The sequence below is a fragment of the Rissa tridactyla genome, chromosome 2 (assembly GCF_028500815.1).
Source record: "Rissa tridactyla isolate bRisTri1 chromosome 2, bRisTri1.patW.cur.20221130, whole genome shotgun sequence".
In the NCBI taxonomy this organism is placed as follows: Eukaryota; Metazoa; Chordata; class Aves; order Charadriiformes; family Laridae; genus Rissa; species Rissa tridactyla.
Window position 1 is genome coordinate 110620642 of NC_071467.1, and position 12247 is coordinate 110632888.

The 12247-nt window shown below is 39.7% G+C and overlaps 1 protein-coding gene across 4 annotated transcripts in view; it reads right to left on the reverse strand.

The window, feature by feature from the left end:
- The window catches only part of HECW1 (HECT, C2 and WW domain containing E3 ubiquitin protein ligase 1), a 258899-nt gene that overhangs the window by 54220 nt on the left and 192432 nt on the right, over nucleotides 1-12247 (reverse strand). For all 4 annotated transcript variants that reach the window (XM_054192341.1, XM_054192337.1, XM_054192338.1 and 1 more), the window contains 3 exons: nucleotides 10959-11109; nucleotides 5659-5789; nucleotides 2856-2977 (listed from right to left, as the gene is read on the reverse strand). In XM_054192341.1, coding sequence (XP_054048316.1) covers nucleotides 2856-2977; nucleotides 5659-5789; nucleotides 10959-11109 — 404 coding nt within the window. The remainder of the gene's footprint in view (nucleotides 1-2855; nucleotides 2978-5658; nucleotides 5790-10958; nucleotides 11110-12247) is intronic.

Genomic DNA, 12247 nt, shown 5'->3' on the forward strand with positions numbered 1-12247 from the left:
TGTCCCACGTATCACGCACAGTTAGCTGGTGTGTAAACTACCTTTCTAATGCACTCCAAAAACATGGTCAGCTAAAACACCACACACTCGAGGTGCATGCAGTTGTGTCTATTTCATTGCTTTCATCGGCCAACAGAAACACGGCTTGCGTGACTGGATGATGCCAGAGAATTCTAAAGACAGCTGTGGACATGTATGTATGCTATAATTCAAATCAAGATGCTTGTGATAGGATTCATGAACTTAAGAGGACTGCAGTGCAGATGTCTACAGCGGAGCTTGCTACCTTATTTATGGTCACTTTATAGCCAGAGGACAGAGATAGACACTTTCAATTGTCTACTTTCGGAAGACATGAATCGTTTCCTGGAACTGAATATTTGTTTTTGCTGCTTTGCAGTGATGGTGATGATTTCATGGGTCAGATGAACGCCACCCCTCAGGCAGCTAGTTGTATCTCACAATGGGCATTAAATACACCTCTTAGAGGAACGTGCCCTGATTCAGATCTGAGTGAGTTAGTGCTGATCTGGCTGCAGAATAAGGGGCAAAGTGAACTGTATTTGTTGCCACAGTATATTCAATGACAGAGTACCACAAAACACACTTGTGGTGACAACGCTTCTTCTCATCCACAGGCTGCTCTTGGCATCTTTCACTTCAGGGAAAAAGCTCCTCAAGACAGGGTAAGAAACTTTACAAAAATCTGCAACCCTTCCGAGCATTTCACTAGCTAGAAAATGAGTGCATTGGTTCTGCTGGTCAGCCCAAAGGATTTAATTACTCACTAGAGTAATAAAGGATCACTAGAGGACTTGCATTTCCAGTGAAGTGAGCCTCAGTGTGCGCACTTGTAATCTGTCCAGAGAATCTGACCCAACAGCTTTGAATTCTGAATTTCTGTGTACTTTTAATGCATTTTAACCACTAATGGAATAAAACATTTGCAAGTATTATCTTTATTATGTAAGGATTTATCGTGGTGGTAGCGCTGAGAAGAGAATACTCCCTGCAGCACAGGGTCCCTAATTATGGCCAGGGTTGGTAAATGTGATGAAATCACAGAGATATGATCTCTGCCCTGAAGACATGACCTGGTTATGACCCAGGAAAGCTTCATGGTCACAAATTGCTAAGATCCTAGCCTACTCCATGACAGAAGTTGTATTTTGATCTAATGTGTGATCAATGACTGCCTGAGTATCACTTAGCTACGCCACGGAAAGAAAAATTGTAATGTGGTTTTATCCCTCCATGGAAATAAAACATCTGAAAAATGAGGGCCTTTCCCTTTAAATTCTAACTGCTGGATAATATTTTCCAATCGCAGCTTCATTGGCGTAATTAATAGCTTGAAATTTTAATAGGGGCTTGTGGTTAAAATATTACAACTGTGTTAAGCCAGAAGTTATGTGGGCCACTATTTTTGTACAAGTGGAATCTGTATGACCATTTGACAGATTATTCTGGCTCTTACATTAGAAACAACTTGATAAGCTCAAACCGAAGGCCTCTCGGCTTTTTTTTTATTTCAGTGAGAAATAAAATTGGGATTCAATCTCTTATGAACTGTTCCTTATACCACTATGGAATCTGTTGCTGATTTTGCAAACAACTACGCAGAACGAAAATGATATTGCTCCCAGCTATAAATCATCATATATCACCCTGTCAATGGAAAAAAATGATGTGCGCTCCATAACCTAGTTCAGGTAACGTCAGATGAGTTAATATATCCCTTCCTCTGCAGGATTTCATGGGCTATAATCTCTGGCAGATGCTTGGAGATGGACAGCTGGCTTCAACCCGCAAAGCACCACAGCCAAAACTTGATGTCTGTAGTTAGCTGAAGACGACCTGTGCTGAGGCAACTCCTGAAGTGTTTCAATTTCTTTTCCTTTCAAAAATGTCATACCTACCCAGAAGCGGCTAATTTTCCAAATATTCAGAAGTCATGTGTAGATGCCCAGCTGAACTACATTCAAGATATGGAAAACTAGGACTGCATCTGCTTGTGAGATTTCCCCATCTCCTTCCTCCTGGTTGACCTTGCATTACATTTTTTGCACTCCACATAAGGTTTGCAAGAAAACACGCAGATTTATTGCATTAACAGGAAAAAAAAGGTATTTGAATTTCTAAAAATTCATTTTCATTGTTGGTTTTTTTTTCCAAAATAGCTACACTGACTCAAGTTAGTAATTCTTTCACTGCATTATGCCCACCTGCTTCTTGGGAGTGCAAACTGCAGGAGTTGGTATTTTTTTTCCTCTATTCCATAGAATCATAGAATGGGTTGGGTTGGAAGGGATCTTAAAGATCATCTAGTTCCACCCCCCCTGCCATGGGCAGGGATGCCTCCCACTAGACCAGGTTGCCCAAAGCCCCATCCAGCCTGGCCTTGAACACCTCCAGGGATGGGGCACCCACAACTTCCCTGGGCAACCTGTTCCAGTGCCTCACCACCCTCATAGTGAAAAAACTTTTCCCCGAGACTTAGTAGTATCTGAGTAAGATTTCTCAGCAACATGGCTTGAAAGGCAACAATCTCACTCCCTGCAGCAACAGACAACAGAGTCAACCAAGCTGAAACCAACGATTCCTGCTTATTATGGAATGATAATATTAATGAGCTTCTCTGTACCAGGGAATTTCTTGTGTAAGGCAGAATCCCACCAAGAGCCTCCTTGAAGCAGCCTGCCCCTGCCGTCCCCAACCTGGTCTGGTGCTCAGAAAGGACAACTGAGGCCCAAGGCATGCAATTCAAATTCACTGCACATTCTCCCTGAAGGCCTGCGGCACAGCGTTCGGATTCAGAAATCAGCAGTGTGAGAGAGCAAATCATAATTACTCACATAGTTTGCATGCAGCACAGTGAAGAACTCAGGATTGGTGATAAACTTCACGGCTGGAGACTGCAGCAACAAGGTGATTTTTTGAGTATTCACAGGAGAAAGGGAACCTTCCCTCCTAATCTCTGGACAAAAAAAAAAAGCAGCGGGATCTTACTAACGTAGTGGCAAACGCAGTCTATTATTTAACTTTTACTGAACAGCTGCAAAAGTGCCGGTATGAAAAAGTCACCATCCTGCCCAATGCACATACCTTCCTTGCGTTTCCGAGACAAGCCTGCTGGCAAACTGGTAGATGTTTTCCTTATGGTTAGTGGTGCAGAGATTACAGTAGCAGGGCAGGAGCTGGATGCTTTTCGGTACTGTATGTTATAAAACTCTGTGTCATGTCTCCTGCTGTCTCTAAATATCAATGTGACCACAACGGTTCTTACCAGCTGATGGTTTGGTTCAATACTGTCACCCAGGTTCTGACTGGTTCCCCCCACTGCTGACTTTAGAGTGATCCGATTTCCCAATCCATCCAGCCTGAGGGGTTCACCAGCAGAAAGCACTGGGAGCAAAACTGGGTTAAGGAAGCCCCCTGCTTAGCCACTCATCCATGTTGGCACTGCACAGGATGGCCCTTTACTTGCAATTACATTATTTTTGGCAATCCCATGTTTCTGGGGACTTGTATGGTAAAGAAGACAAAATCAGACACCAACGGATTATTTTTAATCTGTATCAATTCACAAAGCACAGGAGCAGAAGAGAGCATTTGAGAATGTTAACTCTACAGCCAGAAAAGTGCTTCCTACCGTGAAATTATGGCTTAAGTGTGCAATTCTAGCGTTTTCAAATACAAGCCAACTTTTATTTGCAATCCAAGGAAATTGGATGCAGACGTCATCAACAGAATAAATACAGATTCCCATTTTTTTCTTATCAATTATCACTTTTTTTCTTCCTGCTAGACACATCATATTATTTTATCCACTTAAAACTGCAGACTGGATCCATCGCTGGAGTTAAATTGATTTATACTGGCTTAGAATCTGGATTAATGTGCCTAAATTGTATTCCTTCTGACATTTTTCATTTAAATTAAAGGGCAAATAGCAAATGTATCATACTGCAGCTTTTTCTTATTCTAATGTGGTTTACATCACACTTGACCGTTTAATTCTTGGCATTTTATACAATATTGACTTTTTCTCCTAAAAGCAAAGTAATTATCTACAGCAAAAACCATTTCCTAATCACTTAAAATGACATACATCATACTCATTAACTCTTTGGGGTTAAAAGAAAAAAGTGAATGTTACATAATCAACTGACCTTAATACTTACTGGTAGCAATTCCTACTAAATTACTATTTTATTATGTATACTATGATAGTAAATGATTATACATATTACAGGTAATGACTGCATTTCTTATTTAAATACTAATAATAGAACATGTACCTCATTTCCATTTCAGCTGCTAACAGAAAGGACTGGGTTCTCCCTGTAAGATCCAGTGTAGGTAAAAGGCTCCCATAAATTGCAATAAAAAGGATTGCAAGGAAGCTTTGAATATCGAACTTCAACAGTCTTGGTCAAAATTGATTTTGAGGCTAAAAACACATAATGGATCAGGAAAAAACCCAGGCAAAATTGAGTATTTTTCTAAACTTGTTAAAAAAAAAAAAAAGAAGTTCACTATTTCTCTATATAATTCTTCCTATTCAACGTAGAACATTAAGAAGATTCAAGCAGACATTGTGTTGGTTCTTTTCCTTTGCCAATGCTCTTTACAGAGGGACGGCAAAAGGATGGCAAGAAGTCAGACTTACTTCCAGCAAAAAATGCAGAAACAAAGCTAGGTGGAGGTGAAAATAATCCAAAGGAAGAGAACTGGCCATTCATTTTCGGGGCGCAAGTTCTCAAACAAAGCAGATAGTTATTTTTGCATGTTCACAAGTTGCACAGTGGGCACTAGTCTGATTGCTGGTGTTTCTTACCTGAAACAAACACTTGGGCTATGGTTTCACAAATGTTTTAAGAAAATATGAGTATGGCTACCACCAAAGAGTGTAGAACAGCTCTCTGCCCATCCCATCCTGCCCTGGGTACACATTCTCCTCTTCTGCTTTGCGCTGACACTCATTCTTGTCTGGTCATCTAATGAGCCAGATGAAAGAACTAGTTTGGCTGTAAATAACATTAAGTACAAGAAACAAGGTTATTTTTCAGGCAGATCAGTTCTCTGCTCTGGTATGGAGTCCTGTCACATAAGTTAGTGATGAGGAAAAAGACAGCTGTCTCCTTCAGTGGTAGCCCACACTTGGTCAGCTTATAGCTGTCACAAAACTGCAGCTTTAAAAACACGAGTATTTCATACTCGATGCCGGGGCCGCTGCAGGTGTGACCACATGGGCAAATGTGGCAGCGCAGAAGCCATGCCCAGACAGAATAAACTGCAATGCCCCAAGATAAAAATCACACTGCAGCAAAAAGAAGACACCGCCATTTTTTGCAACTAGTACCGTGAATAAAAAGCAGATGCCTTTTTCATTTTAATTTCAAATAGCCCTTTACTAAAGTAAAAATGCTTTGCCCGTCTTAGTAGCTGTTAAAAGAGAACTGAGGCCCTTTGTATCTAGCTTTGTACCCATAGCTTCAGGTCTAAAACCTGTAGCTTCAAGTCTAAACCTCTTTTCTTTTAATTAGCTTTTGCAACTCGGTAAAATAAAGTTCCAGTCTCCCGTAGAAACACAGATTTCCCCAGAACTGAATGCCATCACTGAACATGCCACTCAAAAGCTCTTTTTTCCCATACCTGAGCTTGGCTGGGAAGGCTCTGCCTCAGAGTCGCTTCCTCCTCCAGTGGGAACTCTCTCCACCCTGCTGTTTACTACAGCATCGTCTTCAGTCCGCTCTGTTGCAATAGTTCGCTGGATATTTTGGTACCTACATACATTCAGAGAAAGGAACAACATGCTTTAGTTAATAGAAGAGCTTTCTGGTGCTTTCTACCTTAACAATCAGCACTGTTTTTGAATGATTCCAATACTTCTGTCTTCAGCACACAACAGAGTAAGAGCACACTCGACTCTTCTCCTTCAAGTGATGCAGCTACTCACACTTGAGCCGACCATTACTCTGCAAATAAGGCATTTTGCACTGACTAACAAATAGCTACAGAGGGTACAAACCAAGGAAGACTCAAAGGCCAAATTTAGACAGGTATTTAGGCTTTGCTCTAAAACACCTAGACGTCTGAAACTTAAAACTACTGGTGGATAATGGTCTCCCCTCTCATTTAGTCTTACGGTAGCATAACCAATGAAGTAAGGATCAATCCTGTGATGCACTGAGTACCCCCCCTCAGTCTTTCTTATTACAATATTGGATGCACATGCTCAACCCTAAAAAGGTAACGGCTGTTAAAAGTGTTCACAAAATGTTTATTACAATACTGCATGTCCAGCAGTTGGGAACGCTTCCATTTTGGTAGGCAACACGGAGTGTAAACTAGTAGGTAGTGTGATCTCAAAGAGCTACAATTTAATTGATACGACACTCACAGAAAAGTAGAACAGGATGGAACACATGAGCTGAGTCAACAGCGTGAGGATGCAAGTGTTATGGCCATTTTTGGACACCTGTGGGATCGGGCATTTAGCTTGGGTGGCGACTAGTTGCAGAACAAGGAAGAGGAAGTATACAGAGATAACCCAACAACAGTGAGGAGGGTGACAGAAGAAAATTCTGAAGAAAACCCTGTGAAAGCCTAAAAACCTTATACTTTCATTTCCACACCTATCATGGAACTAATTGGCACATTAGTTGACGTCAATTGGACTGATCACGGTCTTAGGGACCAGCCCAATCCTAAATACTTTACCAGATGAAGAACAAAGCATATACCTGGCTGTGGGAATAACCTGGAGTGTTCTGAATTCGCACCACACGAAACAAATTCTAGTTAACTTTTTCACTCACACAGACAGATGAGCAAGAGGAGAGATCAAGATTTCTTTGCTTCTACTGGCAAGCTATGAAGTCTTATGTATATATGAATTTTTATATATTGAATAAGAAAAGGTATTTTAAATACTGAGAGAGAAAGAAAAGAAAAAGAACGCATAAGGAGAAAGAGAAAGAAAGAAGCAGAAAGAGAAAGAAAAGGAAAGAAAGAAAGAAAATAAGCCGTTTTAATTATTTTAGTTAACTTTTACTCCACCCCAATATTTTTAATTCTTATTTCTGGATTACATTTCTGCATGTATATAAAAGAGGATGGCTTTACTGCCTGCGTTTAATCAGACCCAGCATTGTTTGTCTCTTACTTTCCTGACGTACACTCTTTTTACTTTCCTCAGCTCAAGTTCTGACTTACAAATTTTACTTACTTTCTCTCTCTTTATTTGTTAATGCACACTTTATTCCAAATTAGAAGTTAGTCAGGAGTTAGTTCCTCAAAGCGACACGGGATCATTAAAGACAAGCAGTTAGGAATTGGCTTTTACATCTCTCAACAGTCATCATCTCCAGTAGCTCACTGCAACCCAATCTTGGGCAGAAGGGCTGGAGATAATTAAGACAAATAATTCAAGTTTTAATAGATTTACACTAAACTTTCACAGTACTATGTCTGTCCCCCAGTACTCAAAGTCATGTGAAGCCACATTTAGCGGATATTTTGACAGCTCAATAAACAGCATCTTTAGAAGTTGTTGTTTTTTTTTTTTTAAATGAGGGTTCTGTATTTAAGTAAACATCCATCTTTTCAAGGAAATTCTGATAGCAGGTTTCGCAACAGCATGAATTTACTGCAGTTTTAAACCCTCTGTTTTAGACCCACATTTTAAATTTTTATTCACTTGACTGCAGGCAACTGAATGAACTTTCCATTCCAGTACTGGAGGAGTTTTACAACACCCACATGCAACAGAAAGGGGGAAAAAAAAGTTCATATAATCAAGGGATAGAAGCACACATATAAAAAAACCTTGTAGCTTCAATTTAATTAGACAGTAGAAAATCCCTGTTGGCAAACCTTAGAGAGTAACACTAGCTGTATGCCAACAAAAGGTGACACTTTTCTTTTGGGTCTCAATACTATAAAATCATCTTATATAAATACCACCAAATGCCAAAGTAACTGGAGAAGACATTGAAAGTGCAAAAGTTATGGGAATGCCTCTGGAAATTTCAGTCTCCTTTCCAAGTGATTTGTCAAAGAAATGGAGGTTTAGAAATACCACATTGTGGCTGTCTTAACTATTACAATTATAATTTCTTATGTTACTTATTACCTTTTAAACTAGTGCAAAGACAAGTCTAGATATACTTATGCTACAAAGCATCTCTCCAACAGAGCTTGAACTACAAGAGCTTTTATCTGCTTTGCTAACAAGCAACCAAGTCAGGCAGTGCTGCAGAAAATGAGCAAAAGTCTTTCAAATGAGAAGTTTGGATGTCTCTTTGGAGTTTGCCAAACACCTGGATTCCAGTTTTGCATTCCCTGTATCCTCAAGTGGCTAGTACAGCTAATGGGAAGCTTGGAGCGCAGAAGGAAAGCAGGACTAGGCTCAATAACAGCTACAGAGTTTTTTTTCAAGTCGAATTTCCAAAGCTTTGTGGTTTTGGCTGGGCTGGAAATACCACACTTCCTTGTAATATTTTGGTCTTTCCATTCCCTTCCACAAACGAAACCAGGAAGCCAAAAAGTGAGTAGATTGGTTTAAAAGGAAAAGTTGCCAAGTTTTCTCAAACTGCTAAGTGATTTTGAGTCCAAATTTTGTTTGAGGGTAGAGCAAAAGTTCAGTCTGCTGCTAGTTCTATCAGCAAGGTCTATGTTTGCTGTTGCCTCACCTAAAATGATTCTCAGGTGTGTTTACTGAAGAAATTTCAAATAATGAAGTTTAAAATACAAAAAACCAGTATTTCCAAAATGAGTGTTTAAACACAGCCCAATCCTCCACAGTGCTGATAATAAACATTTATGAAAAGTGGTTTTCCTCACAATCTTGAAATCTGGAGACATGAAGCATTTGAAATTAGCTTTAGGACAACAATAATTTTAAAAATTATAACAGCCAGGTTGAAAATACAGACATGACTTGCCACTGGACAAATACTCAGAGCTTTAATATGAATCTCTTTTACTTAGGAAATCTTAGGACACATTCACAAACTTGGGAACAATAGGAGATCTCCGTATTCAACTTCTCAAATTAACAGAGATCCATGGAAGACAGTAAAGAATCATCAGCTTTTTTCCTCTGTCCCAAGAAGCCATGACAGTTCATGTTTATTAACTTGCAAAGTATTTAGTCTCCAATGGGACTCGGGTAAGGAGAGATACACCACTGCTGGAACCCTCTGTACTTCTCACTTTGTAATTGGATATGGAAATACTAAAAATAGAGAGATTCAAAGAATGTCAGCCCTATTAGCTGTCAATTCCCAACCCAAACCAGTGACAATCAAGTCATGACAAAGAAGGCCAGAGAGCCTAAATGAAAACATGGAATAATAAAGTTTGAAGCAAGGAGGTCACAAAGACAATGCCCACTGTTCAGTTTCTGCTGAGATAGCTGGCTTAATGATTAACCTCCATTAACCAACAGAATAGTACATTTCTATGTACTTTCACAAACACTTACTGGTTGTACTGCACTTACATGAATTCAATCACAAAAAAAAAAAGCTGATATATGTCCACAACAGAGCTTTCTGCCTTCTGTGGCAGATAACTTAAGTGGCAGCCAAATAGCCTGAACTTTGACATGGCCAAAATCTGTCTTATAGACAAATGCTAAATGGCAGACAAGTCAGGTAAATCCCTTGAAAGAACCTACATTAAACATTCACTTTCTTTAGTTTTTTTTTAAATATTAACATGGCCGCTTGATGCATTTTGAGGAAAGCTATAACGAAAACAAATACTGAGCAGGCTCTTCCACCTCTGTAAGACGTAACATGTTATGAAATGCCATCCAAAATAATGAATTTTTGTGAAAAAAGGAGGAATTCTTCAAGAGTGTGTTGATGGTGTCAACTTACATTGCAAAACAACCACTTTAATATGGCTGGTTTGCTCTCCCCAAGCTACATTAACTTTCTTGTCATTGTCATTCAGGGCCCAGTTCTCTTTACACTCAGTAACTCCCAAACTATTCTGCACTCTGAAAAGAGTACTTAGAAACTCTGCATCCTTCTCTCAGCTGCAGATCCTTCTCTTAGCACAGAAAAAAAGACCAAAAAACTTTTGTGGCATTTTGCATGCTATGATTAGAATATAATTTCAGTTTTGCTTGTCTTTTTCTAGAAACCATATCATTAGAGTAAGCAGGTAATAAAAAATAACCTTTTCTGAAGTAAAAAGGGAGGATTTTTGACCAACTGTTTATTTTTTCTCTTTCCTCTTAAATTCAGTCCGAAAAGCAAGCATAAGAAGGAAATGATACACAAATCTAAGTGTGGACTAGTCAAACAAAGGGAAAATGTGCACCACGTTAAGAGATATCTCAGCCAGCTCAGAATGAACTGACAGATTTATAGGGCCCAATGCAACACTAAGCAGATCTGTTTACATCTAGAAATGCGTACAGCGCTATTAGAGCAGTGCTCTGCTCTGGAAAAAGAGACAGACCTTTCAACAGGCCCAATTAGCTTGAGTAGAAATGCCACACTAATATGGCAACACTATTTCAGTAACAATCAGCTCAGAAACCTCTGCAGCATAGCACTAGATGCTGACCCATCGATACCACTCTTACAGTTGAATAGCAAAAGTGACTCCATCTTTTGGAAGAACACTCCCTTCTCTTCTGGGAGTCATTTTAAAGTTTTCCAAACGCCTCTTCTTACTGTTTGAAACATATTGCAACATCTTTCACTCAACAGTGCTTCTCTTGTGGGTAAGTTTGGGGACCGGACACCCACAGCAAGGCACACCAGCGAGCTGAAATACACCAGGAGCAGGAACAGGAACGCGTATGTTGGACTTGGACAAGGAGGAAAGATAAATCCTTAGGGAGCCAATGCGATGCACAGGGGAAGGAAGGAAGCCACTGGGGCAAAAAGGGCAGGGCAGATCTCCAAGGGAACATAGGTGCAAGTGCTCACCGTCGGTTCAGCTGCTCCATTTGCTGTATGGAGCCAGACCTGTGGATCCCATCTGGCGTTGCTGCGGCTGTGGGGCGCTGCCATGTAGTGGTTCGGTTGACATGATCGACGTAGAATACCCTCCCGTGGCTGTCTATCCGAGCTTCCCAATCTAGGGTTGGAAAAAAAGGAAGGAGTGATGCTGTCAGTGTGATGCCTTCCAGAAAACCTACATGCGGAGGACAGATATACACGCGCATACATATACACAGACAGGGCATATACACACGAGAGATGCTATATATATATATAGTCTACATGCATGCAAAATACATTCTGTGTATATATTCAAAGTGTACATTCAAATGTGTATATATGCTATGTGCTTGTCTCTATATATGTATATGCAGTATGCGCATATACATAAACATTTCACACACAGCACATATGTAGCCTATGGAGTTCACTACCATAGACTACGAAAAACAAGTGACATAGTGGCTACATTTTTTAAAGGGCTGGATAATTTTACACTTAGTAATACTAATTTGCTGGATTCATTGCAGGTCAAGGTAGCCACATAGAACCGACCCTTAGTAGAAAAGGATTACATCTGAAATAATACGGCAAATCCCATGTTTTCTTTTTTGTTATGTTTCAGAACAAACATGTTTCATTTCTCTTTTATTTTATAAAGTGGCTTCGAAGGATATCATACAGCAATTAAAGGCTCCCCTGAAAACTGATCACAGACTGGTTGGACATATCCTTAGAAATCTCTGTAAACAGACGAGAATCATAACTCCATTGCTCTGATGAATGCCAACTAGATTGCAGCACAATATTGAGCTTTCCATCACTATTGTTTCCTACTAATGTTTAAGTTGTCCTATGATTGAAAGCTAAAAGTTATTTGCTATATGATGGCTTGTGGAAAATGGCAATGTTGATAAAAAAAAGTGTTTGTAACAGGAGAAATTCAGAAGTGAGTTAGCTAGCAAAGCCACATATCAAACTGATTGGAATGTATGGAGTAGTGATATAAATTAGACTTGCTAGCTTCATATTTCTACATGATACATCAGCTGATGACATATCTATGTAAGTATATGCACATACTTTCTACACGTGTTTATATACAAACCTCACTCACATTCACACACAAATCCACATATGGTGATTACCTTTGGGGGCAAACACTTCCTCTTATTCCCATGCTCTTACTCTGATACCCTCCTCCCTGATGAGTCCATTCCTTCTTCTATGGTTTTCTATGATCAAATTCAAGATCAGCTGGATTTCATACTTTA